The sequence below is a fragment of the Argentina silus genome (genome assembly GCF_951799395.1).
Source record: "Argentina silus genome assembly, chromosome: 12".
NCBI lineage: Eukaryota > Metazoa > Chordata > Actinopteri > Argentiniformes > Argentinidae > Argentina > Argentina silus.
Window position 1 is genome coordinate 11532795 of NC_139666.1, and position 27227 is coordinate 11560021.

At 40.1% G+C, this 27227-nt stretch overlaps 1 protein-coding gene across 1 annotated transcript; it reads left to right on the plus strand.

Annotated features, from left to right (window-relative positions):
- The first annotated feature begins 11241 nt into the window (after positions 1-11241).
- Positions 11242-27100, plus strand: itga6a (integrin, alpha 6a). The gene is made up of 25 exons (XM_083681534.1): positions 11242-11351; positions 18783-18910; positions 19054-19133; positions 19584-19845; positions 20308-20439; positions 21010-21223; positions 21437-21630; positions 21728-21822; positions 21977-22104; positions 22190-22279; positions 22380-22441; positions 22522-22691; positions 22794-22937; positions 23093-23211; positions 23320-23479; positions 23600-23686; positions 23766-23845; positions 24093-24170; positions 24297-24399; positions 24568-24744; positions 24873-24968; positions 25047-25163; positions 25296-25394; positions 25515-25640; positions 26591-27100. Exons 1-25 carry the CDS (start codon positions 11320-11322, stop codon positions 26753-26755), a joined length of 3138 nt encoding a protein of 1045 aa, XP_083537660.1. The 5' UTR covers positions 11242-11319; the 3' UTR covers positions 26756-27100.
- Positions 27101-27227: the final 127 nt, after the last annotated feature.

A 27227-nucleotide genomic window follows, 5' to 3' on the forward strand; every position in this document is an offset into this window, starting at 1 on the left:
TGTTTTTGTTGTGATGAAACATAAACACATCTATACTGTACATAGTTGCTTTTCATGCCCAGGGTTCATTGCACATTGATTGTCCTATTCTGTGTAACCTGCACTGTAATCTCATGGTTATACTGTAGGTTGTTGATTGATTTCTCTCTCTGCCTGTGTTCTTCCTTTCAGCGCTGTGCTCCAGAGCAGCTGGCACAATGGGGTGGGTCTGTTCTGTGTTCACTGAGATGAGGATGATAACGAGAGACAAGAAGCAGGTGCCTGAGCTGATGAGTGCAAATTGTGTCTCACCCCTGCGCCTGTAACTCCGCTTGACCCAAGTAGAAGCTCACAAACTAGTCTGATTTGAACGCCTGTGACGGCCTTTCCAAGAATGACCATTGTTTAGATAGATGGATACACTTGCTTGTCAGGGCCTGGACATTTAGTCTGATTATAGTCAATGCTTGTTTACTCAAATATTGTTCACCTGCAGATGTTTAATTTAATCCTACTCCATGGGCCCCAATTTGATTTAGCAAATAGTGCTTAGCAGAGCAAAAAATACCTCACAACCCAGAATACTCTACAGCATGATTTTTATTGTAGCTTGATTTGAACTATTCAATCAAAGTTTTTGTAAACAGTCTGTAAATGCATTGCATATAATGGAAATGCTAGACGCAGTATTGAAAACTCCCATTGGATTATTTCCCATTGCGTCTATTAGAAATATTAAGGTAAAGATGCACATGCAAATTGGAGCCCAATGTTTCTTTCATTTACATATACAATGAAAAATAATTGCTTTTGATGCCTCTGAGATTCACTGAGAATTAAGTTACAGTATGTTGATATAGTCAGAACCAGCATCAAGAGTAAAGTGTGGAAATATTCTGTTTAAGTGTTTACAAATTTACAGTAGAGGTAACAGGAGCAGATAGCTGGAAGGAGATTCCAATTTCCAATTAACATTGCTTTTCCCAGTGATTTATTGTTTCAATGTTTAAGGACCAGGACCTCTCTTGATTGGATGTTTTTCTTTGGGAAGTTCACATAGTGTACTGACATCCTATTTGATCTGTTGTGTGATGAAAGGCTGAAAGCTGGACTCATAGAGGCACTTCTCTTACCTCGGACTATTGCTGCATTATCAATTATTTAATGCTTGTTGAAATGGGCATCTATTATTCATTGTTATATCCTATCATTGGGGAAAGTTTTCAAAGTTGTCACATTATAGTAAAAGATTTTAAAAGTGTTGTGTGAGCAGAGTCACTGTCTTGAGTTCATGTTTTTTTTAGATATCAATTAGGTTATTATTTTGTAAGAGGCAGAAAATGTAAATATCTAATTGTTTTGACTTTAATTCTCTTCCAAATTTTCCTGAAGACACAACAGAGGCCATACAAGGTTGCTGTGCTCTGTTATCCTATCTTCTTGGCTATAAGATATCAGGTCATGAGGACTTCTCTTTTTCTCTCTCTCACTTGCTCTCCTTCTTTCTCTCTTTCTGCCTGATACACATTTAAACAGCACACAACCAGTTCAAACTCACATGTACAAACAAAGGAAAACAAAGTCTACAAGTCACACCTCTCTTCATATCAGAGTTAGTGTTTAGCCCCCAAAGAGTACAATCCTATTCTCATCCCCCTGTTTTTCCACCCACATCCTCCCACCCTGAATCACTCCATGTAGCCTTCACTGGCACAACAACACATTCCTGCCCTATCTTCACTTCCACTGCTACTGAAGAGCTTTAAACAATATACATAGTTATAAGAGCCCACACCAGTTTTCAACATATGTTATTTATTGTGCAAAATGGAACAAACAAACATGTTTCAGTTAAAGGTTAAACATCAACTGGTATTGACACTTGCAGTGGAACATCAAAGTTCAGCCAGCAGGAAGTCAACGTGGTTGAAAACAACTCTGGATAGATAACTGGAGGAGATCTATACATTGAGTTTGAGGTTCCAACACACACTCTACTGGTGATGCAAGAACATGTAAGAACAAGAAAGTTAAACCTCACACTTAACTTTTTTTTTTTTTCTTCTTTTTTTTTAACAGCTTGCCACTTTTCTACAGCATCCAAATTCCCTTCGATTGATTTGAGCACTCCAAGCTGTGAGAACTGCCATTGTGATTACACCTCAGACACCAGGGGAATTAGCCCTCCTAGTGCCTAATGGAGCTCCTGGGGAACACAGTCAATCATGTTAACACTTAAATCTCTCTCAGCTGCCCTCTGTGCCACATCATGCCAATGCGAGGTCTGAGGTATGTACTGTGACTATACTATGCATGCTGGAGCCACAGCTACGGGTCTCAGACTGATAGGCTCTTTCTTTGGGTCTTCATTGTCTAATGCTTTTTTTGACCTACAGCCAAATGCCAGCGCTGGAATAATAAAGATAGACATCTTTAGATAGAATGGCCCTTAATGAGCCCCAGGCGAAGGAAGTACTGTTTCTCCAAATGTTTGGCTGGCAATAGGAACAACACAAGTGGCTCACAAGGATGTTTTTGTCACTCATTGCTCAACAGTTCAACTGACAATTGTTGAATATATATTTAATTTATATTTATAGTTGGCATTCTCTAACAGAAGCATAGCTACAAAAAATATATACTGTAGTACACATTTGTGATTCAATTGAAAGATGGCCAACCAGCACAATGCATATTAATTCATGTATTTACTATTTAGTGTGTCATTCTGAAATTAATGGTGGAATACATTTTTCATGAGATGAAATTAAAAATATCTACTGTTTTGGTGTTATGATTTGCTTTTGTAACATGTATTCTAAGTTTTGAGAGTTGAAGTGCATTGTGTAAATGAAATGTGGTGTTTTGGTAATTGTGCTAACTATACAGGGGACCGTGTTAATGGTTTTGAAAAGTTGAATACTGTTTCAAGAAATGTGCTCAAGCTATCTAAAAAAAAAAACTGTAATTGCGAAAAAGAAAAAAGTCTCACTGACGTCCATTTAACTCAGTCGAGTGATTTCAATTGAGGGTATTTATCTCTTGTAACAAACAGGCTCTTTACAGCAGTAAGGGGGATGGGCTTCATAACTGTCCACCCGCTGACTGAGACTGCTGAGGGGTGAGAGGTTTTAACAAGGATAATCAGTCATCAACTCTGAATCCTGACGCATTATTAATTATGGTGCAGATGAATGGATGAGGTTCAAAGATCAACATTCCTCATCAGTGATCTAATAAAGATGACCAGAGTATGGAAGTAAATTGATTTGATCATAAGAACACGACTCAAATACAATATAATGTCTTTCTTCCAATAAGTAATTTAACTATTTTAACGATTACTAAATTGCTGGGCACATGTTCCTTATTTGAAGTACTTAGATATACATCTGATCATGGCGTGCATTATTCATACTGTATAACATTGAAATTCTATTGGATTCAATTGAATCAAAATACAATTCATGGTGAACCCTGTGCATCATTGCGGAAAATGCATGACCCTTGGCCCAAATTTAGTTGTCCATCCTGTTCCTGTTTGGAATCCCAGTATCCGTGGTGACCATGACTGTCTGTTTACACTCCCAGTGTCCTTTACAAAGCTGCCATTCCTCTCATCATGCACATGATGGCTGTGCGGGAGGGGAGGTGGAGAGCCCAATGCTTGCTGAGTTAAGTTGTTCTTATGAGTATGTTCTTATGCTATTTTTACATTAGTTGAATGACTCTTGGACAATATGGTGAGAAATGCCAACTGATTTTGCCAAGTCTTCAGGCCCTTTTTAGTAAAGAGGAATCTGTTACTGTTTAAAATAGAGGAAAACACACACACGCACACACACACACACACACACACACCCTCATCCTCACACTGCAACAGGCCACGGCCACACACACACACACACACACACACACATGGTTGAGTTTGTGACACCTCAGTGGCCGAGGATTGTTCCTGCTCCTTACAGGATTCCTGGAGAAAGTGGAGGATATGACTCCCAGTGAGGTGCATTGTGACGTTAATCAACTATGGGCTACCCCACTTGGTTAGCTAGGTCCTCAACTATGGGCTACCCCACTGTGTTAGCTAGGTCCCCCTGCTGCGCTGAACACTCACTCACAATTATGAGGGAGCAGTGGAGCAGAGAAGCTCCATAAACCTACACAAGCCTAACCCTGCTGGTGAATGGGGTTTCAGTGTTCTCTACTATTGTGAAGGATTTACCTACAACATGGCCTTAAGCATCATATATTGTACCAAACAAACTCTCAAGATCCAAATCCACACAACAAAACCACAAACACAGGGTCAAGGGGGGCAACGTTTGGTGAACTGCAAGAGTGTGATCAGTGTATGAAATGCAGCCACGTTTCCAGCTCAGTAAGAGATTTGGCTGCCGGGTGATTCCCTGAGCTGATGTCCTGCTGTGAGTGTTGGAGCATTCATCACCTTGGCAACTTGCCCTAGTAAACCCTTAGTCAAGTAAATCCAAAGTTTTAAAATCCTGGCTTGCAGTGGATCAACATCTCTATTGTCCTTACAAACAACTGAAATAAACAATGGGAGGTTTATTCTCTCCCTCTGTTTTAACACATGGATTAAAAACCATTTGCTGACATTGTGGGTTATTCTGCAATTGCTGAACAGTCAAGCGCCAACTCATAACAACTCATAATAAAGCAATTTAGATGATTAACCTTACCATGTATCATAAAGAATACCAGAAAGCCATCATACTGTATGTGCAACATGTCTTATACATGGTACAATGTCTACAACCAATACTAGCAGTGTTCTTTCCTAGTGTGGACAAGGTAGCGCTAAACATAGTCCTTTGCTGGGTGCAGGAAAAGACTGAAGTTTATGTTAAAGCCATCCATGCCAGGCTCTCATGATTAAGTACATGTTTCCTTTGTATTAGTCATGCTCACTTTTCCCGTGATGAGAGGTTATTTTTAACAACAATAGCTTCAATGGCAAGCTGCGGCAGACAATAACAACTAGAAGGAAGTCTTCACTTTGGAACTGTTCAGATATTTAGGTTAGCATCTGAAAATGAAGCGTTGTGCTTGAGTGCATATTTATCTAAGGTCTCAACGGTACATTTAGCATACAGAGTCAGCTGTTTGATTAATCCACGGCATCCCTTTCAATTTACATGGAAAATAGATTTTTGATAGTATATGTTTTGATTACCCCTTACATCGGAGAGGCACACAGAGAACCACATCACCTCATTCCAAGGGAACAAAAGGGACAACAAAAGGGAGTCCCCCAGAATTTCCTGTGTCATATGCAGGACCTGTCTGAGAAAGAATGCAGCAAGGTCTGTGAGGTCCCACTCCCCTCATTGTTGATGCAGAGGCACACCCCCCTCCCAGGAGTCATAAATAGAGGCAGTCCTTTGTGAGGGGGGAGCAGAGGAGATTTACTGCCAGGGTTCCTCCACAAAGGGCCGTGCCACTGTCACAACACAAGCAGATCATGAGCTCTCCCTTTCACATAGTCTGATTTAACGCCATGCTTCACACAGCCACTGATGCAGACAAAACTCACTCACAAGCCCTACACTTTTCATAGAGTTTTTCTTGACACGTAGTCACTGGCCATTCATTCACTTGAACTGTAAAACAGTGAGACACCAGTGTGTTCGGTTTTAATAGGTGTGGCCGGTGTTGATGTTAAACTGCCTGTGCTGAAATCTCAGTAACATTTTATCCTAGGATTCCCTATACATGTGTAGGAACACTGTTATATCAGTAAGAACAACGTATCAACATGTTGATACATAGTCATTTAGTCATTGTGTTGTAATAGTTATAGCACGGTGCTAAAACAGCAGAGCTCTCTTGAGTTTCATGGTGAATTTGTCTCAGGTCACCCTGTACCTCCCCTGTTGGAGATGTCAGCCTGAATTAAGATGCATATGCAAACATGAGAATGATGAATCTGTCTGAGAGCTGTTTTCACAAGCCAAAAGAAGTACCTGATATGCAAGTAGCCCAGAAATATCATAAACACAGGTGTAATATAATCCTGTGTGAAATCCAAATGACCTGAGATCATCTTTCATGTGATTTTGCATGCTTAGTGAAGTATGGGTTGCTATTTACCATACATGTAGCATACATAAAGGTACATCACATAAGCACCCTATTAAAAATAGATTGAATATGAGAATGCACCACAGTTTAAAATCTTTTGAACCACACTGAACTCGCACACCTGCGTGTTGAGACCTGAAGACACAGTAGAACAATAGAGATGTTATAACTGAGGTGGACAGATGGAGTGGTAATACCCATCAGCTTTGTATACTTCAGTGGTCTAATGGTGCATCTGTCACTGCATTGCATTACAGTGACCAGCATGGTTAGATGGTGTGCAACAGCAGTTGGCTAAATGCCTTTATTGAGTGCCATGCCTGCTGTGCTCTGCAGGCTCAAGTCCATAGCCTCTCCTTAGATAACTTGTGGGTTGGGTTTCCTCCCCCCGTCTGCTCTGATTTCACCACAGTGAAACTGAAGAAGACAATCCTGAGTCCTTCAATCTCAACAGGAGTTTGGGTTACGAGTCTGATCAAATCCCATCAGGAGTGGCATGAAGGTGCCATATCAGAGGAATAAGATCTGATCATATTCCTATAACATTTTTAGGAGGAACATCTAAAGTATCTAAAAGATAAAGTTAAGTATCTTAAATGTATATCAAACATTATGGAAAAGATATGATGACTTGGTATGAGATATGATGACTTGGTATGAGATATGATGACTTGGTATGAGACCACCACGAATAAAAAGTAGTTTCCAAACCATGGCTGACATTTTGCACCACAGTGCTTTTATCAGCTTGAGACGTCCTTCCTACTGCTAAAATAACATTGCCGCTGCCAAATAGCTAATGTTGGAGCATGACATGCATACTTGCAAAAACATAATGTACCACCTTTTGATAAGAATGTTTTAACAGTTTTTTGTTTACTTGCTGCCAAATTTTGCTGTCAAGAATGTCAGTTCTATTTTTAGTAGACAAGTTTTTAGGGCAAATGTGGTGATAAGACAAAGGGAAAGGGGCCGGCTGATTGTAACTAAACACTGTAGTTACTTATAACAAACAAATGCCGTTTAGCTGACGCTTTTATCCAAAGTGACTTACATTGCAGTAAGTGGATACATTTTTCAGTATATATGGTCCCAGCAGGAATTGAACCCACAACCTAAGCGTTATTAGCACCATGCTCTACCAACTGAGCCACAGAGGACCACTACTTGAGCAACAACACTGTCAGGTGGAAAACATCTAATCTCTTGGGTAGCGGTGTCTAGCTCAATCCTGTCATCAACCGTATCATTATTGGAACAAAGTATATTGTGTCACTCCATTTTTTTATGAAAACACTGTAACTCTATAGTAACAAACATTGTGTGAAGATATTCTGAAATTACATGTCATAATTCCAAACTATATAGATGGGCCTTACATTATTTTCTGCTCATACAAATGGCTCAAATGGGACAGCAAATCTGTGAAGAAAGGCATTTTCACCTGTGGAGGTCCACCTGGTCTCCTCTACAACATGCTCCATCTCTCAGGTTTCTCCCTACCAAGCACTTGGGACAATACAGGGCACAGCAGACTGACCTCTTCAGACTGCTCATATTACACAACCACCCAGAGCCACAGTGGACATGAAAGCCATGGCTGTCCCTGATGATTACATAGATGCTATACAACCCCAGGTAATGGGAGGTTACACCTAAAAGGTCAAAGGCCCTGGTGGAAGAATAGCTTGAATCACTTCATAATAATCATAATCATTTCACACCTCAGTGTTGCTCAAGTGTATTATCTATCTATGAGTTTAATGTTATGTGAAATATAACTCAGCATTGCCACTCCAGGCAGCTGTTAACAGGATGGTGTACATAGGCCTATTAGTCCTCTATCCACACAAGGGTGAGAGTGGGGTTTTTCTTGATTTGAAAAAAAATAACAAAGAGCATTCAACATAGATAGAGACTGTCTCTAGAATATACAGCCCCCACTGCCACATCAGTCACCTTGGTTAATATTATTTTTAACAAGCTCCTGCGTATGTTTTCTGAACGTCAAGTCTTTGTCAAACCAAATGCCCAGGTATTTACTGTATGAGCAGGGACATGCTTAATGGGGGTACCACCCAAATACATATGTATAAATCAGATACATTTTTCTGTGATTTGGTAAATAACATATATTTTGTTTTCCAGCATTAAGCACCAACCTCAGCCCAACAAATGCTCTCTGCAGGACAGCAAATGCAGACTGTAGCTCAGAAAGAGCCTGGTCAATCGTGGGGCAATAGCATATACAACAGTGTCATCTGCATATAGATCAGGTTATTGGTTATTTACAGATAATCCAATATTGTTGATGTAAATAGTAAAAAGAACCGGACCAAGAATTGGGGCAATCAAAGATTCTGGTTTCACATATATTTCACTGAGCATATCATGGACATGATTTCCTGTGTTGCTTTAGATTTCCTGTGTTGCGTTCATTTTAAATTCAGTGTTCAGAGCAAACAGAGAAATTGCAATCTAATACGTCTCTGTATGTTTATTTTCACGTAACCATGACATGACCCATCTAAATGATTCAGCTGGTCGGTTTTTCACAAAATATCCACATTCTATCTTGTAACACCTTTTTAGGATTATTAATGCGAGACAGTAATGGCTGATACTCTCATCAGCCTGAGGTGAACATATGAAGTGGAGGATGTGCCAGAACCTGGAATTTCAGAAATACCTGCATGGCAATCTCCTTTGACTCACACTTTGCTTGCTCTGCAGGCATATGCCCTTATAAGTTCCTTATACATTTGATATCTCGGCCTATATTGAGTAGTGAATAGAATGCAATTCCTAACATTAAGAAGCCTATTTCAGGAGATTGTACCATTTACTAATGGCTACTAACATTCCAAACATGAGAGCAGAGGGAGTGACTTCTCTCTCTGATTTTGATACAGTATGTTGTTTATAAGATGCCCAAAAGCTTGTGGTTTGATAGGGTTAAGTCATTTAAAGTCAATCAATTAAGACCTATTATTGTGGCTTATATTTATTGAATTGAATAATTTGATTTCATCAAAAATATTTAATGTTTTTGTGGATACAGTACACATGTAGGCTACTGTACTGCAATGTTGAGGTCAAATCTCTACCTTATGAGATAACTGGATTACATTAGAGAAGATACTTGCCCTTAGTCCCTTGCCTTTGGTCTTGTGATCTTCATAACTGAAATCCTTATGATCTGACATATCTTCGCTGCACCCAGTACAGCTGCCCTATTGGCATTTCCCAGTCATGTTTTAGAAATAAGGAATGTGCTAAGTCTCTCTCTCTCACTCTCTCTCTCTCTCTCACTCTCTCTCTCTCTCTCTCTCTCTCTCTCTCTCCTCCCTGTAAGCTTTGAATAGCTGAAATGGGGGCAGATTTAGCTTTGAGGTCTTCACAATGCCCACATTGTTTTGTGCACTGCTGTGAGAATAAGGCCCAGGTCAGTTCAGGCAAGCTGTAAACAGACCTAAAGCATGATCAAATAAAACCTTCACTGAGATAAATGAGTAAAGACATTTCATATTACATTGAACATGAAAATACATTGATAGCCTATGTGTGTCTTCATCTGCAGGGTAGAGTGAAAAGGATCTACGTCAAGAAAGTTATCTTTGAGGCTAAAAATACACTTGTCTTCTCACAGGATATGTACCGCATAATTGTATTCACACTTTGTTTCAGCAAAGAAAAAGACCAATGCCCACACTTTGAGTCAGAAGTCTCTTAACAAGAGTGTTATTCACAGCCTTGCCCTCTAGTTGGGAAGGCAGGGCATTGGTCAACCTCAATGATGTGTTCACTGTCAGTCAAGAATTAAGCGTCCTCTGTCTGTCCCACTGTGACTCATTCAATTGTGTTGTGTTGTCAGGCACACAGGCTGTGCTCTTCCTACCAGGGGACGTTCCAAGGAGATGTTGAAAAGGATGCCATATCCGCATGACCTTGCGAAATTGCAACATAAATGCAGAGACCACATAACTTGGGAATGATGACTAATTAATGAACAGCCCTTTTGTTTAATCATCCACCAGGTGTTATTAGTCAGGATGACCATTAATATTTCAGAAGCCATTGAATGGCTTGAATCTGGATGAACAATTTTCCATTTCATATCTCCTTTCTCCTCCAGTCTTTTTTTTCCACGAATGAATATCAACAAGACTCATGGTGTGACACAACATTCCCTACCTCTCCAAGTTTTCGGATGGATCCTGAATTGGAGAAGCTCAGTTTCTTACAGTTTAGTGAACATAAAGGCATGAGGCTGTAACTTGGCACATTGGTGTGCCAGTCCTACCCATCTCTTTGTCTACCTGTATTTTGCAACTGATTAGGTTCACTGTTGACTTGCTGGCCAATCGAAATCCAAGTTCCAAACATTACATTTATTCCTTTCAAAGCCTCAAAGGCCTGCCAATTCTTACATTATAAGCTGGATAGATGTCCCAAGACATAGGGTCCTCTTATGAATATAATTCAAGGCTTATAGCATAATTATTGATCAGTGGATCCACTACATCCATTTCTTAGTCTGGTTGGTAAGCAGCAGCATAGATAGATCAATAGATTGAATATTTCAGCAGGTGGACCTCCACAGGTGAATAGGCCTTTCTTCACAGATTTGCTGTTGCATTTGAGCCATTTGTATGAGCAGAGATATGGACTGTATTGTAATTAAAATGTGGAGATAACATAGCATTACAAAGCTGTACACTGCACACTATTGACTACCTTGCCTCAGGCTTTAAAACATATGTTCTATTCATGATAGAATGTCAACGATGGCATAAGAGGATGTGAAAAAACTGAAATGAAGGATATGTGCAATAGGCATGGCCACTAGCAGGTCAAATCAAACCCCCTTGCCCTGAATCCCCTGTAGCGTGCTGTTGTAGGGACCTGTCTGGTGACGTAAAGGGTGGAGGGGACGAGAGGAGGGGCGCTGCACTGCACGAACTTCTAATCCGTAACCCCGGGAAGATAACAGCAGCATTCAACTGGGAATCCCGAGCGGAGCTGATCGCACGGGGCTACCGGCAGAATTTTGGACTACAGGGATACAGTCAGGGCATTGACACAATGGTGCTCTCAAAACGATACACAGCAGTTCATGTTACATTTCTCTGTTTGCTCGAATGGACTCTTATATCAGCCTTCAACCTTGATACCAATAATGTTCTCAGGAAAAACGGAGAACCGGGCAGTTTATTTGGATTCTCCCTAGCCATGCATCGGCAACTAAACCCCGATAAGAGGATGTGAGTGAAGCTTTTGCTTGTATTTGTTGTATAGTATTTGTTTTGTGATATTTTCGAGGCTCTGATGGGAAGTGAACTTCTGCGTCCCTAGCCTACCAACTCATAATTGTAGGCTTCATCACTTGACGCACAGTAACAGGTTCATCGACCAAATTGCCATGTTGGACCGTTCATCATTGTGGAGTTTGATATTGTGCTCTTAAAACTTTAATTGAATTGAAAGTTGACAAATGCATAGCATATTAACCTCTCGAAATGTGCAATGATAAAGAGATTTGACACATTGTTAATGGGGTTAACTCCACCCTGGATGACCGCCGATATAACGATTTCACCATTGTATTTGGAATACTATAACACTTTAGATTATTCAGCCAGGTTCTCACTGGTTTTCAATCAGAAACCCCAAGATTGTGTAGACCTAGGCCCTACGTGTTGAATGCATGTGGGGGCACAATGACGGATTGATATTCAGTAGTGCGTGGTCCCAGTCATTGTGCTCAGAATGGCCTTTGACAGGGGGACCTTGCTACAAGTTAACAATGCCCAGCCTGAGGTAATGAGCTTTGTTAGTGCAGAAATCATGCATGTTAATTGCATTTGTTCTAAAGAAAGTGACTCTATCCCCCAGTGAGAGGTTGAGATAGGGGGGCACTGAACATGAAATGGCAAGTTTGCTAACTTTTTACAAGAACAGTAGGTGAATACACAATGGAGGTATTTGTAATTTAAATGTCACTTTTTAGTTAAGCTTTTTTTGTGAAATCATGACACAGCAATGTATTACATTAATTATTCAAGTTTTCTTTTGTGAGTCTGTCAAATGGTAAAATGTATTGAAATAGAATAGTGTATAATTGTCTGCATAAACCATTTCCTGACTTGGCTTCCTGCTCTTAACCCTCATTAGCTGACCATGTAGCTGGCATACATTGTCCATATAGGGTCACTTTCACTCAGGCCTCTAGCCTCTCACCCTTTTTTCCAAGAATTTGCTGGAAAATAGTTCCTTAAAGACATGGTTATATTTTAATTCCATACTGTACCTTCAATCTGCAATATGGCAATGGTAATACCTATTCACCTGTAAATGTACATTCTTTAAAAGTGGTCTAACGTTTTCCCAACGGTGAGAGAGGATGAGTGGGACATGAGGGAAGGTAAATGATTAGATTAGAATGGAAGCAGAGATCCAGACACAGGGATTTTATACTATCATATAGCTGTGTGTGTACAATTAACAATAAAGGAAATGTAAACAATAAATGAAGTGCAGTGTCAAGAAAAATACACTCTATGAGCTGTATTTTCTGTACTCAGCATTACTAAAGGGCAAACTCTCAAAATCTTCCGCAGAGCTGAATATGTTAGCATACCTGACATTGAAGACTGATTACTAACGGTAATGATAAATAGGAAGTCCATATACAATGTCATTAATTTCCTGTGGGCAGCCCTGAGATGTCAGAAAAGTTGAGGTTAGTGGAATGAGCCAGTTTGTGACCAAACCATGCCTCACAAGTGTGTGTTGGAGCTACCTGCCAGTATAACAGGGGGGTGGGGATGGGGGTGGTGTTGGGTGCTGCATGTCAGAGCCTGTCACATCCACGCACGAGCCAGGGTGAGCATCAACAAGCAAATGCACATTGGATGGCAGCCAGCACAGCAGCCAGAGGGCACTCATTGTAGCACGTTGGAGATGCAGAGGCCGAGCCTACAGTGGACTAACAACAACATTTAAAGCCAGGATTCCTTAGATCCCTTAGATTGCCCTTCTTTGAGGAATGCAATCTAAGTGTTTAGTTGACGGCCTTGTTAAGTTAACCTCCCAGGATAGCCACGTCTCGGTGTTGTTATGAACACATGTATTGAATGTTTATAAAATACTGGAGCTATAGATGTTTTCTTATTTCACATAACTCTTTTTGTAGCTTTAACAACAACCTTACTGTAAATCATTGGTTGAACATGTTAATGTCTTACTTGTATGTTAATGTTTTACAAGTGTGTGTTTTTAATTGACCAAGATAGTTTAAGAGAAGATGAAATGGAGCCAAAAGCAGCAGTCTCCAAAACAGATAGTGAATTTCATGATATTTATGGGGCAAACAGAAGCTTGGAATTTCTCAGGAGCCTGACAGTTGGTTGTCTCCCAGTAAAATTCAAAGGGAGGTACAAATTCTCTTGAATGGGCAGAGAGACAGAGACTGATTTATTAAAAGAAATAGAAGGCTACAAACTTTTTAGCTGAAATTGACTTGACATTTGCATTTGTTAGTCTCCAGAAGGAAGTAGAGAAATTAAGTACAGAGAGGAAGTTTCACTTCTTCTTTTTTGTGGTTTTGGTTTTTATTTTACAAGCTAAGAATTCTTGTCTTACACTGGTTGAACGAAAGAATACTTTGTGAGAAGAACTGTGTTTATTTTAGGACTCTAAAGTTGTGTTCAATCAGACTAGCATAGAACAGCATTCTATATCACAGAGGATTTTGGCTGTGATCTCCATTATAAATCCTCATGTGACCTGAGATCATCAGCAGACCAAGCTCAGTTGAGCACACAGATAGTTAATGTGCAGCCCTGCCTAACACAAAGCTGTGATGCACATTAACCAGGTATCTCATTACACTGCTCAGGAAATCAGTAAGTCAAATATTTGTGTGAAAACCACTGAATATCTCACTGAATCTATCTGCACACATGTTGGTGTATATTGTTTGTTTTGCAGGTTGGTGCTCTGTAGCAAACTGTCCAGAAATGTGCTTTGAAATATGAATGAAAATAGTAGTTACACATCTTATCAGCTAATTTATTGCCTGTTGCTTTTACAGAGGGGCCACATCCTCTTTGGTAGAGTGTGGGCAGGAACTTCTATGTATGATAAAGCTCATAAAAGTCGATGTGATGAACTGGCCAGCTGCTTGTTGTAGCAGTAGCAGGTATGGCTACATACAGTAACAAGGCTAATTTCCTCACTGTCCCAACTCAGCCAAAGTGATTACTCCATTATCCCTCCTCTTGTGGTTAGATAACCTTCTGTGGAGACCTGGTTGTGCGTGTTCTGCCAACCACAAGCCTTCCAGTGGTCTCCTGCTGCTGGTGTCTCTGCGCATGTGGAAAATAAAATCAGTGGTGTTGAAAGACTTCCATCTAATGTGAATGAGGTTAATCATTGTGTTACTATATCTTTGAAACTCCATAATGGTTCCATTGAAAGCACAAACTAGTTTTTAATGTGAAATGCTGTTATTCTGTGGCCAACTGAAGACCTTTCCTTCCTTCTATTCATATAGTTTCCTGTGGAGTGGAGGGGATAAGTAGAGATGCACCTTTTTCCATTTGATATATTGAACATACAGTGCTTTCGGAAAGTATTCAGACCCCTTCACTTTGTCCACATTTTGTTGTGTTATAGACTAAATATAAAATGGATTAAATTATTATATTATAGAATTTTCCATCAATCCACACACAATACCCCAGAATGACAAAACGAAAACACGTTTTTTGAAATTGCAGTAAATTTATTAAAATTTAAATACAGAAATACCTAATGTACATAAGTATTCAAACCCTTTGCTATGCCACTCTTAAAATTAGCTAAAAAGCAAAAATTTCATCAACAAATCTCTCAATAAGTTGAATTGAGTCTGTCTTAATGCAAGGATAATAGTTCATGTAATTTTGGAATTAAGTCAGCAAATTTCATAATTTTCTCTTGATCCTGACAAACTCCCCAGTCCCTGCCAGTGACAAACATACCCATAACTTGATGCAGCTACCCCTATTCTTCACACGAGAAATGGTACGGAAACTGCATTGCATGTGCTGTATTTGCACCAAACCAAATAAACACATTTCCAGCTACTTTCTTTGCTGTATCACTTGAATTCATTGTTGCAAACACAATTATGGAGGTGAGGTAGATTATTTTCCATTAAGGCATTCTTTTTGGCCACTTGGTTATAGACCAATTTTGTAGAGTGACTGAGATGATGTTGTCCCATTGATTGCATTTTCCTCTCCACCATTCAACTAGACTTTTGTAAGTCTCCCCAGGCCTCAGGGTCACATTCCTGAGCAGTTTTGTTCCTCTCCATTTTCTCAGTTTGTAATGACAACCTGATCCACACAGTGTGTAATTGATTCCTATGCAAATCAGAGACCCTATAAAAACAAAGATATTAATTCCAAAATTACATTAATGATTATCTTACCATTAAGATGGACTCAATTAAACTTATTGAGTGATTTGTTGATGACATTTTTGCATTTTAGCTCATTTTAAGAGTGTCACAGCAAAGGGTCTGAATACTTATGTACATGAGGTATTTCTGTATTTCGATTTTAATAAATTTACTGAAATTTCTAAAAACCTGTTTTCACTTTGTCATTCTGGGGTATTGTGTGTGGATTGATGGCAAATTCTTTTAATTGAATCCATTTTTAATTGAGTCTATAACACAACAAAATATGGAAAAAGTGAAGGAGTCTGAATACTTTCCGAAGGCGCTGTAAATGCATCCTCTTGAAAACAATGAAGAGGATACTTCCTCAATGAATAGTTCTGTGGGTCGATTATGTGGTTGGGATATCTTCACAGTGAAACCAGAGAAAAGGCTATCTGATTGGACATGCCAAGCCATCTGTGCGCATGTAACACAATAGATGGCTTGCAGCAGTTTTTTTCCAGGCAAGAAGCTCAAGACCAATGAAAAATGATTGTACGCTCATACTCTGTTCTCACACTCTGATCTAGGTCTGAGACGTCTTTGTATCACATCTCGCATGTTTTCGTTGTTTTATCTGAGCTACTGGATCAGCTGAACAGAATTCATGGTTTAAATCCAGCCTGTCTAATTCCTGCAGTTCCCTGGTGGGTGTGTAACAAGCTAACCTCAGGCCAGTGCCAAGGAGTGGTGTGGGTAAACTGCCACAGTTAGAACAGCTGCAGGGGTTCTGGTGGCTCTGAGTGCACAGCTGTGGGAACATCCACAGCACATCTGTGAACAAAGGCCAGTGAGGTCACTGCTGTGTGTATATGCACCCAGTTTGGCCGCTATTCAATTGTAGTTACACTATAATGAAAAGCATGCTGCTTGCAGATGTGCCATGCTTTGACGCTGCCTTTGTTATGACTGTAGGAAACACTGTCTTTTAGTGTTTACTATTTGGTAGGAGCAGTAACATAATAACATGACATGACTCTTTAATGTATGCTTGATTTTACTTGTGGTAACTTAGACTATACTGTAGCTAACTGTATGTTAGTCAGGACTTTCCTATACCAGTGTGTACAGCCCTCATAGACAGACAGGTGTTATTTTTAGGTTAGTAGAGTGTACACATCCTTTGAGACAATGATAGCAGTTCATGTCAGTTTCAGTACTGTGCTGCTTCTTTTTTTAGCAGCAGCAGTTTGCAGCAATTTCCCACGGGTGGTCTCCACACTAACAAAGTACAGCCCTACTTGGTTTAATTATTAGTATTTGCTGTATTAGGCCAGTTTATCTCCATCGGAATGTGAGTGGTGTTTAATATGACAAAAGGCTAAACTCTGTGTCCATCAGTCAAAAGATGAAATGCCATGTTTCTCCCTGAGGGCTGAACAGCTTGTTTTCATGTGTCCACCAGACTTGGGACGCAAAGGAAGGAGTATTGCATGTAAATGTCAATGTTACTCTTCAGTGACATGCCAAATTCTACAACGATCACTGAGAAGCCCTGATGTGAACCTTAACTTGCATGTACAAGCCCCTATTCTGTGTGTTACTAACTCTGCACATATGTGTTGTTTCCAACTGCATATGGCTCTAAGGGGTTGTTTTCATAGGCTTCAAGTGAGCGTGTGATAAAAGACTTCCATTACAATAAACTAATGGTGAATGATTTCCAAAGTTCTCAACTATCTGCAGTCATTGCATCTTGTCTGAAGTGCTGGGCTGTGAAGTCAAAATCTTTGTATTTACTCTGCTCCTATTTGCATTTCACTGGCTGTTGATTGAGGGGAGGGAACATAGTTTGGGCTTCGATCTGCCCCTTTCCCCCAGACCTCCTCTGGGAGTCCTTGTTTAGTAAATGAAGGACCATGACACTAACCAAGGAATCAATAGGCGGTTGACAGAAAAGCCTGTGGAATCATGCAGAGTAGAGGAAGAGGGTGGAGAAGATTCCCTATCCTTTCAGGAAATTCCTACAAAGTTACCAATGGGTTGCCACCACTGTGGTCCTCTCTCACCCACCTACTGTTGCATCTATTCCCATTCAGTAGCTCCCTTGTATTGCTGTGGAAAGTATTGACTTGAGTGCTGTGTTATGTTTTTCTAATAGCCTTACATTGCCAAACATGCTGCATACTGTTCAGTATTATCACCTAGATTAAATGATTCTCATGTTTGTCTGTCTGACGATGTTTTTCTCAGAATTTCCTTGTGTGGTTTGTGACTCTCACTGTCCAGCCTAGAAAATGTGATCCAGAGAGGACCTGCCTGGTGAACGTTTTTTTCACTGTGGTTGTTCAACAATGAGCTGCCTGTTTGTTGCTCATTTTATACTATTAGCCTAACAGAAACGTTTTTTCATTTACTGAAGTGCCATGCACAGCCAAGTTCTAAAAACCTCGCTAAGATATTACTTGAAAAGTTTCATTGCAATATCAGTCAGTCATATAAACGATTGTTGCATAAATTAAAATCCAAGTGGCTCTGCTAATAATTCAAGCCTGAAACATATTCATGTCCCCCTGTGACTGAGGGACTGAGGGTGATTTGGATAAGTTGTGGTCAGTGAGCTAATGTTGTACAGGACAATCACATTACTGAATATGCTCCAAATTAGATTGTCTACTGCTTGGTTCACCTGCCTAGTGCCCAATATACAGCACAGTAGCCCACTGTACCACAGCTCATGAGAAGTGTGTGTTGACTTTAACCACAAAATAGATTCCTTTGAGTACTTCACTGAGTCACTCGGTTGAAATTCAAGAAAATGGTCTTTCATTGTGGTTCCATCTTCAAAAGCTTGGCAAAAACTGCGCTGCTATGAAGTACTGAAACGTTTTATTACAGATAAAGGCCTGTTAACAATTTCCTATAGATACAGAGACAGTATTATGCTGTCCATTTCCAATCCATGAGTGATGTGTTGTGTCCAATCCATTGGGTTTGCTAGTTTAACATAGCCATAGTGAATATACTATTATTCAGTGCAGTCTTGGGTTGTCAAGATGCCTGCATTGAATTCAGTCCAGAAAACTAGTCATTATGAATTATTGAATATGACAGCTGCTCAGACATCTGCTGTGGTCTACTATTGTATATTGTATTGTATATTCATCCTGTGACCCTACTGCTTGTCTCAAGATGAGATGGGTTCCAACAGTAAGAAGGTAAAAAATATCCTAATCTTTTTGAAAATCGTGTGTTTTTACAGACTGTTGATTGGAGCACCCCGAGCCAAAGCACTGGCCAACCAGAAAGCCAATGTCACTGGAGGCCTTTACAAATGTGATGTCACCACCCACACTAATGACTGTAACCGCCTTGACTTTGACAATGATGGTGAGATGTTTCTTCTATTCCTCCTGCTTCTTTTTCTCTTACAAAGAATGGGTTTTAGCTGACTGAAGATAAGACATGAAAACATGTTAAGATGAAGCAAGAATCAATGTTACATACCAACTCTACTTGTTGAATTCCAACAGAGGATGTAAGAGTTGAGAACAAGGAGAACCAGTGGATGGGTGTGACGGTTCAGAGCCAGGGACCTGGGGGGAAGATTGTGGTAAGCTGCATGGCTGTGGTATTGACTTGGCCCACAGTGCTTTGTCATGTACAGTTGTGGTCAGAAGTTTACATACACTTGTAAAGAACATGTATATCATGGCAGTCTTGAGTTTCCGATCATTTCTACAACTCTTATTTTTCTGTGATGGGATTGATTGGAGCACATACTTCTTTGTCACAAAGTTCTTTTATGAATGTATTATGGTTTTTTTGTGACAAAGAAGTATGTGGTCCAATCAATCCATCACAGAAAAATAAGAATTGTAGAAATGATTGGAAACTCAAGACTGCCATGACATACATGTTCTTTACAAGTGTATGTAAACTTCTGACCACAACTGTATTGTACCTGTCATGTCTACTTGTAGCTTTGTGTCAGATGTTTCATAAGAGTACCTGGCAGGATGGATTTTGATTTTAACATGATTCCACTGACTTATCATTGCAGACATGCGCCCATCGCTACCAGAAACGCCTGTATGTGGACACCCCTCAGGAGTCTCGTGACATCACAGGGCGCTGCTACGTTCTGAGTCAGGACCTGACCATCGATGCGTCATCTGACGAGGACGGTGGGAACTGGAAGTTTTGTGAGGGCAGATCCAGAGGACATGAGAGGTTTGGCTCCTGCCAGCAGGGTCTGGCTGCCACATTCACCAAGGACTACCATTATGTGGTGTTTGGAGCGCCTGGCGCCTACAACTGGAAAGGTACGAATGTGTTTAGGACTCACAGTTACGTTTATAAGGAATGGCACTGATAAGACCTTGTATTGTTGTTGTTGCATAAGCAGTATGTTTTCATTTTAGATACTGCAGCAATATTAACTATACTATGACCATCAATTGATACAATGTGCAGGCTTTTTCTTCTAAGTCATATCAATAAATGTTTTGATTCAGTTTGATTCAACACTGTCAGGCACCTCTATATTGTGCAAATCCAATACAATTTTCTTTCTGTATGAAGCATACATTCATCTAGTTTTATTTTTGCTTGGGTCATTAAATATTCCGTGTTACAAGAAAAGTTGTCATACTAATTGTTTTGTATCATCATATTTGCCCTTCATATGTAATATTTTGTTTTCTCAAACCTCTCTTGTCACAGTATATTCACTTTAGCACCATTCCATAAACATCTCCTCCACCCTTCACTCTCTATCCCTCCAGGTGTTGTACGAGTAGAGCAAAAGAACAACACCCTGTTGGAAATGGGATTCTATGACGATGGCCCTTATGAAGTTGGAGATGAGAACCTATTAGATCCAGATCTAGTGCCTGTGCCTGCTAACAGTTATTTAGGTGGGTGTCTGTTAAAGACTGGGTCTGAACCCTGACTTGTGTGAGCTGTGTTCTGTGTACTCAGGTATCCTGTTCATGACCAGCTTATCTGCTTCCAACCCTGATCAGTTTCTCTATAAGTCGCCCCCTCTGCAGGTCAGCACTGAGGGAGCTCTACATGTGATGAGCAATAGTTTCTTAGGTTTGTGACCTCTTAGGTGCCTGATGAAATATACTTAAAAATCATCCCATCTTCATGGTGGCTAACCTGCAAATTGACTTTAATGTGAACGCTTAGCATGTCATTATTTTGACATAATGCTTGAATGTATTGCACCGATTACAAGAATACTTGTGTATGTGCATAAACCTACATATTTTTAAACATGTTTGCCTCCATTATAATGTATGTTTTTGGAATTTCATTGTCAGGTTGAATTGCTTTCCCACATGACAATTGTCAATTTCATATATTGTGGACATGTTTTGTTTTGCACCCTAATTTCACTCATTTATTCATAAACGATCATTGCAGTATATTATGCATAGTGTCAGGAGATATGACCTGATTCCTCATATTTCATTTTCCAGGATTTTCCCTTGATTCTGGTCATAGCATCACCAAGGGGCACGGCCTGACAGTTGTGTCTGGGGCACCGAGGGCCAATCACTATGGGGCTGTGGTCCTTTTGAGGAAAGAGAATGAAGCATCAACAAGGCTCTCCCCAGAGTTCATCCTAGAAGGACCAGGACTGGCCTCCTCCTTCGGATATGACGTAGCTGTGGTGGACCTGAACGGAGATGGGTACGTGACGCTGTTCACTCACACAGAAACAGGTTTAAATAGGTGTTGAGGATACAATGGGGTGGTGCTTGTTAGTGATCAAAGAAAAAGTGAATTGTTGATTTTTGAAAAAGTTGAGTGGCAGCAGTAGATAATACCCCAATATGTTGGTCCATGTTACTCAATCCATTTGACACTTATGTTGCAAACTGGTTGTTTCATGTTGTATCCTAGGTGGCAGGATATTGTTGTGGGAGCCCCTCAGTTCTTCATGAAGGACGGAGACATTGGAGGGGCTGTCTATGTGTACATCAACCAGGCAGGAAAGTGGGACAAGGTCACCCCAGTCCGTCTGGATGGAACCAAAGACTCAATGTTTGGACTGGCTGTGGAGAACATTGGGGACATCAATCAGGACTCATACGGAGGTGGGCAACTGGCATCTGTGCTTGATTCTGGCCTTTTATGCCATACTTGTCTCTTTCTAAATCAAGTCTGACAGCTAAGTTGTCTTCTCTGTTATAGACATTGCTGTTGGAGCTCCCTATGAAGATGCCGGTGCAGGAAAGGTTTACATCTACCATGGCTCTGCCAAAGGAATCAACATAAAGGCTGCACAGGTTGGTTTCTTGGAGCTTTACTGGTCAAGGATAGGCACACCACTGTTGATGATAATGAAATGCCATTACTATGAGCTGACATACGTACATACAGCAGACTTTCATGACTTTCTTTTGTTGTTATTAGTAGTAATCGATCTCTGTTTGATTTCAGGTCCTTGAGGGAAAACACAACAACATCAGGTTATTTGGATACTCTCTGGCGGGGAACATGGACATGGATAAGAATAACTATCCAGATCTGGCCATTGGGTCTCTCTCCGATTCAGTTCTCATTTATAGGTAATTGTATTGTCACCCATTAATATTCAGTTATAACCTTACATTCATTGTAAGACAATACTGATATTTCAACTTCTCTTTTAAGGGCAAGGCCAGTCATTAGCATCAAGAAAGATGTCAAAATTACTCCAAAGGAAATTGACTTCACAAAGAAAACCTGTGGCAACAGTATATGGTAAGATATTAATGAGATTTGATGACTATACATTTGAAAATACTTATGACATATTTGTCACTTGTTACACAATTTAATATGATCCACTTGTTGTCCATAGCTTGACTGTGGAGGCATGCTTCACCTACAAAGCAAACCCTGCATCCTACAGCCCAAAACTAAGTAAGTAAAATGTACCCTTCCCAATTGCATAGTATTCTAGTCTGGAAATAGTTCTGATGTTCTGTACCTTTTTCTTACAGCTATCACCTATGCATTTGGGGCTGAGGCGGATCGCAGGAAGCTAGGCCTGCCTTCCAGGGTGGTGTTCCTGAACAAGTCCCGCACTGACCAAGACTTCCAGTCCACTGGAACCCTGGACCTCCGCGGGCAAAACAAGAGAGCATGTATCAAGACCAAAATCAGACTTCAGGTATTTGCTCTTCCTCTAAAACTTTGGAAGTTGTAGAATAAGATAGATAATGTGGAATTCTGATGGCCTGCTCATCATGGTTGTTTGATTGTCTTTTTGCAGGACAACATCAGGGACAAGCTGCGTGGTATTCCTATTGAGGTGTCGGTAGGGATCCAGGGTACCAAGCGTCAGAAGAGGCAGAGCTCCCTCCCTCATCTTGTACCTATTCTTGACTCCTCCCAGCCCAGCAAGGTCGTCACTGAGGTAACCGTGATGCTTTAAAGCTGTTGTTGCAGTTCAATGATTTAATTGAATGTCTAAGGTGGATTGGAATTCAGTATAGCTTACAATAGACCCACTGTCAGATACATTTAAAAAAAAAAAAGAAGCTTGATTGTATGCATTGAATTCTGTTGCAGGTCAACTTCTTGAAGGAGGGGTGTGGGACTGACAATGTTTGCCAGAGTAACTTACAACTCACCTACAAATTCTGCTACAAAGAGACCAACCACGATGTGTTTCCCCTGCTACCTACTGAGTATGAACAAGCAATTTGAGTACAGATACATTCAGTGAAGTCCTTGGAAAAAGTGGAAAAAGTGAATTGGAGGAAGTGGCATTGGTTTATTTTTGTTGTCTTATGCAGTGAAAATGGCCTACCGGTGATCTCCCTGAGTGATCAGAAGGACATAGCTGTGGAGGTGACGGTGAAGAACATGAATGGGGATGACGCCCATGAGGCCAAGCTGGTGGGGATGTTCCCCAATGCTCTCTCATACTCTGGCTTCCGCTCACAGAAAACTACGGTATGGAAGTGAAGTCACTGGTCAGATACACAATCTATCACATTAACAATTAATCTATCAATAAATCAATCAAACGATCAGTCGATTGCAATAACATTGCAATGGGTTTTTGTTTTCCAGAGGGAAAAAACAGTGCTCTGTTTAGCCAATCAGAATGGTTCCCAATCAGAGTGTGAACTGGGGAATCCGTTTAAAAGAGATTCAGAGGTAATTTTTGTATTTTTTTCCTATTCTACTCTTTCATTGAGTATGAAAATAAATTAAACTGAGAAATGTTTCTTTTCAGGTTACTTTCTACATAATTTTGAGCACTGCTGGAATCTCTCTAAACACTACAGAAATTGACATTGACCTGCAGCTTCAAACGTAAGTAGCACTACAGATTTTGAATAGAATTGAGTGCTGGTTTTAGTGGCTTCGTGGGACCACCGACAATTGTCATGTATACCATCCCCCAAAAGTCTGGGTCCACCCTACAGGTCCGGCAATGTATTTTACCGCTGTCTGAAAAATGGCAATAAAATAATAAACAGGAGTGGGATTACACTTTTCATTAAAATATATAATGTATTATAATGTGTCTCTATTGCTTGACTTTCACCTTTTCTTTCAGGACCAGCACTCAGGAAAAGATGGGCATTGTTAAAGCAAAAGCCAAAGTCGTGATTGAGCTATTACTTTCGGTTGCAGGGTAAGTAGTACCACCATAGTTTTTAAGATCACTTGATCTATCCTTTAATCTTATTGTTGATCTGTGATTGGCATACTATACAGTTAGATGTGGTAGTCATTTAATACATGGTTTGTATTTCACCAGGGTGGCAAGACCCTCGCAGGTGTATTTCGGAGGTGAGGTGAAAGGAGAGAGCGCCATCAAGACAGAGGATGAAATTGGTAGTTTGATTGACTACGAATTCAGGGTAAATACGATCACCATCTGCAATCTCAGCTCCTCAAAATCACATCAACTGAGTTTGAGTTTCATCACTTCCTATTCCTATTATTCCTGTTTCATTACGATTCATTCGTTTTATACTGTATATCACATCTCCTTCATGACATTAAGCATATTGATATTATTTCCCCAGATAATCAATTTGGGTAAGCCACTAAAGTCCTTTGGCACAGCCTCTTTGAACATCCGGTGGCCTAAAGAGAATGTAGATGGGAAGTGGCTGTTATACCTGGTGAAGATCAGCACCAGTGGTCTGGAGGAGATCCCCTGCTCCCCTGAGTCTGAGGTCAACTCTCTCAAATACATCCAGGTAATGTTTTATCTAACTCTAGTTTTCCTATCCCAGATGAGTTTGTGCAGAGGCCATAAAGTTAATGGATTATAGAGATAATTAAATTCTGATTTGAATTGCACTCATTTGTGATCATGTATTTTCAGGAGTCCACATCCAGGAAAAAGCGTGAAGCTGGAGAAAGAAAAACTTCTGGAAGCAAAATCTCTTTATTATCGGACCAAAGAAAGCACAAGATTTTGGTAAGTTGACTTTTCTTTTCATTTAAAAAAAGAGGACAATGGGAGCAAGGTTTTTAGAAAAACATATTTTCCTTTCAGATGTGTGGCAATGGCTATGATGCTAGATGTGTGGACATCAAGTGCCCCCTACAGGGCTTGGACAGCAATGCAGTGATTGTTCTGAGATCCCGTCTCTGGAACTCCACATTCCTTGAGGTCAGACACAAACATGATGCACAGCACAAAATCTGTTTTCAGCTCATACAGTTATTTATTTGATTCAATAAACATGCATTTCAGAGTATGCCCTAACACTGTGTAATATTGAAACCTTTTGTTTTTAAACAGAATTATGCTTCTCTGAACTATCTTGATATCATTGTTAAAGCTTCACTCAGCCTGGATGCTCCTGCCAAGAACATGATTCTCAGAAATGCTGAGACTCAGGTGAGTGCTCAAGAATCCTTGACAGTAATTTCAATTCACTCACGGTGAGTCCATGTGTGGACTTACCTAACTTTTCATAATTTTACATACTTTCTCCTATTTCTTCCGGTGCTCTTGCAGGTGAGAGTCACAGTGTTCCCAGAGAAGGCTGTTGCCCAGTATGGAGGAGTTCCATGGTGGATCATCCTGGTGGCGGTTCTGGCTGGCATTTTGATGTTGGCATTGCTAGTGTTTCTACTCTGGAAGGTAGGCATGGTCTGCAGTCGCCACACATCTACTGTACCAGCATTACTACTGTAAATCTCTGGATTAAGCTACATTATTAATAGACACTGGGCATTTCTCCTCATCTTTGCAGGAACAAGTCACTATTTCAACCATATCTTATAAACATGATTGTATTCACACTTGCAGTGTTACAGAATATCTCAGTTCTTATACTGTTCCCAATGTTCACAACCCTTGCTCCCCTTTAGTGTGGTTTCTTCAAGAGAGCACAAAAAGACCAGTATGATGCAGCCTGTCACAAGGCTGAGATCCTTGTTCAGCCCTCTGACAAAGAGAAACTGACTACTGAGGCATAGTGCCAGATCTCGGCACTCAGACCCGGGGTAAAATGGACATTGTGGTACCTTAAGTCAGCATGGCGTGTGGGCTTAACAAAGACTAACTCACTTTTGCTTTACATGAAAACGCTTACTGCCAACGCAACTTCTGTCTCAAGAGAAGAAATTCGAATGGACACATAAATGTACAAAATACAATATTCTGTTTATTGGAAATTATTTAATTAGTTTAATTTTACAATATTTGGTGCTCAGATATTTGTGCATCTATGTGTCTTTGAATTTAGTCAGTATTTAATGCTGTATATTTCCAATTTGCAATCATTACGTTTTCCTTTTCATCAAGCCTATCAACGCTTTTGTTCCAGAATTCTTTCTAAAATTCTTACTTATGTGCTGCAGTCTTAAATTTCTTTGTATTTCTAGGTTACTGCTTTGCCAGCCTGGCTATTTGGATATGCTATGTTGATACTATTCTTCTCATGCGAAGCATGCTTTCACACAAAACCTCTCCCTGAAATCTTCTCTCACTTTCTTGAGCATTATGTGTGTAACTGAGCACAGTATTTGTATGTGCAGGTTAATATAGGCCTTATTTCCAATAATGTTCCTTTGACTTCTACTTTCCAGTGTGGATTTTTCAAACGTTCCAAACATGATGACAGCGTTCCAAGATACCATGCTGTACGGATAAGAAAAGAGACTCGTCAGTTTAAAGATGGGAAAGCCAAGCTTGACTCCTTTGAGAAAAGGCAGTGGATGACAAGCTGGAACGAGAATGAGAGCTTCTCCTGAGACACTCCTGACTGTTGGGATGTTTTTGATGACAAGAATCTCCTGTTTCTCTAAACATCTCAAAATTGCCTGTTTCTTTATTTTGCAGTCTTATCTCCACTGACTGCATTTGAGAAGCAAATGGTAGAAGATACCTTTTCTGTTCTCTCTAAGGATTCTCAGATGAACATGTGTCCTAGCTGAGGAAATGCGAAGCATCACTTCTCATCTTTGGTTAGAGACAGGAAAAGGAAATGTAAATGTATCCAATTGGGATTTCAATCACTCCTTTGCCATGCCTACAGTATTTCAATATGATAAATTGAGTTTCATTCTGCAATGTTTAGCTTAAGATCATCTCTGTTTTTTTTAATCTTATTCAACTTCTATTGCGATATATAGACTGGAACATTGTGTATGTTTTGTACATATTTAAATACTTTAGCACACTGTATATTTATTTCTTATCATTATCTGTAAAAAAAAAACAAAA

What these genes read in the sequence shown, in the direction of transcription:
- itga6a (XM_083681534.1), top strand. Translation starts at nt 11,320, where the DNA reads ATGCATCGGCAACTAAACCCCGATAAGAGGAT. An exon ending in TCCGCTCACAGAAAACTACG is followed by an intron (nt 23,480 to 23,599) that starts GTATGGAAGTGA and finishes TTTGTTTTCCAG; the next exon opens with AGGGAAAAAACAGTGCTCTG. An exon ending in TCAGAAATGCTGAGACTCAG is followed by an intron (nt 25,395 to 25,514) that starts GTGAGTGCTCAA and finishes GTGCTCTTGCAG; the next exon opens with GTGAGAGTCACAGTGTTCCC.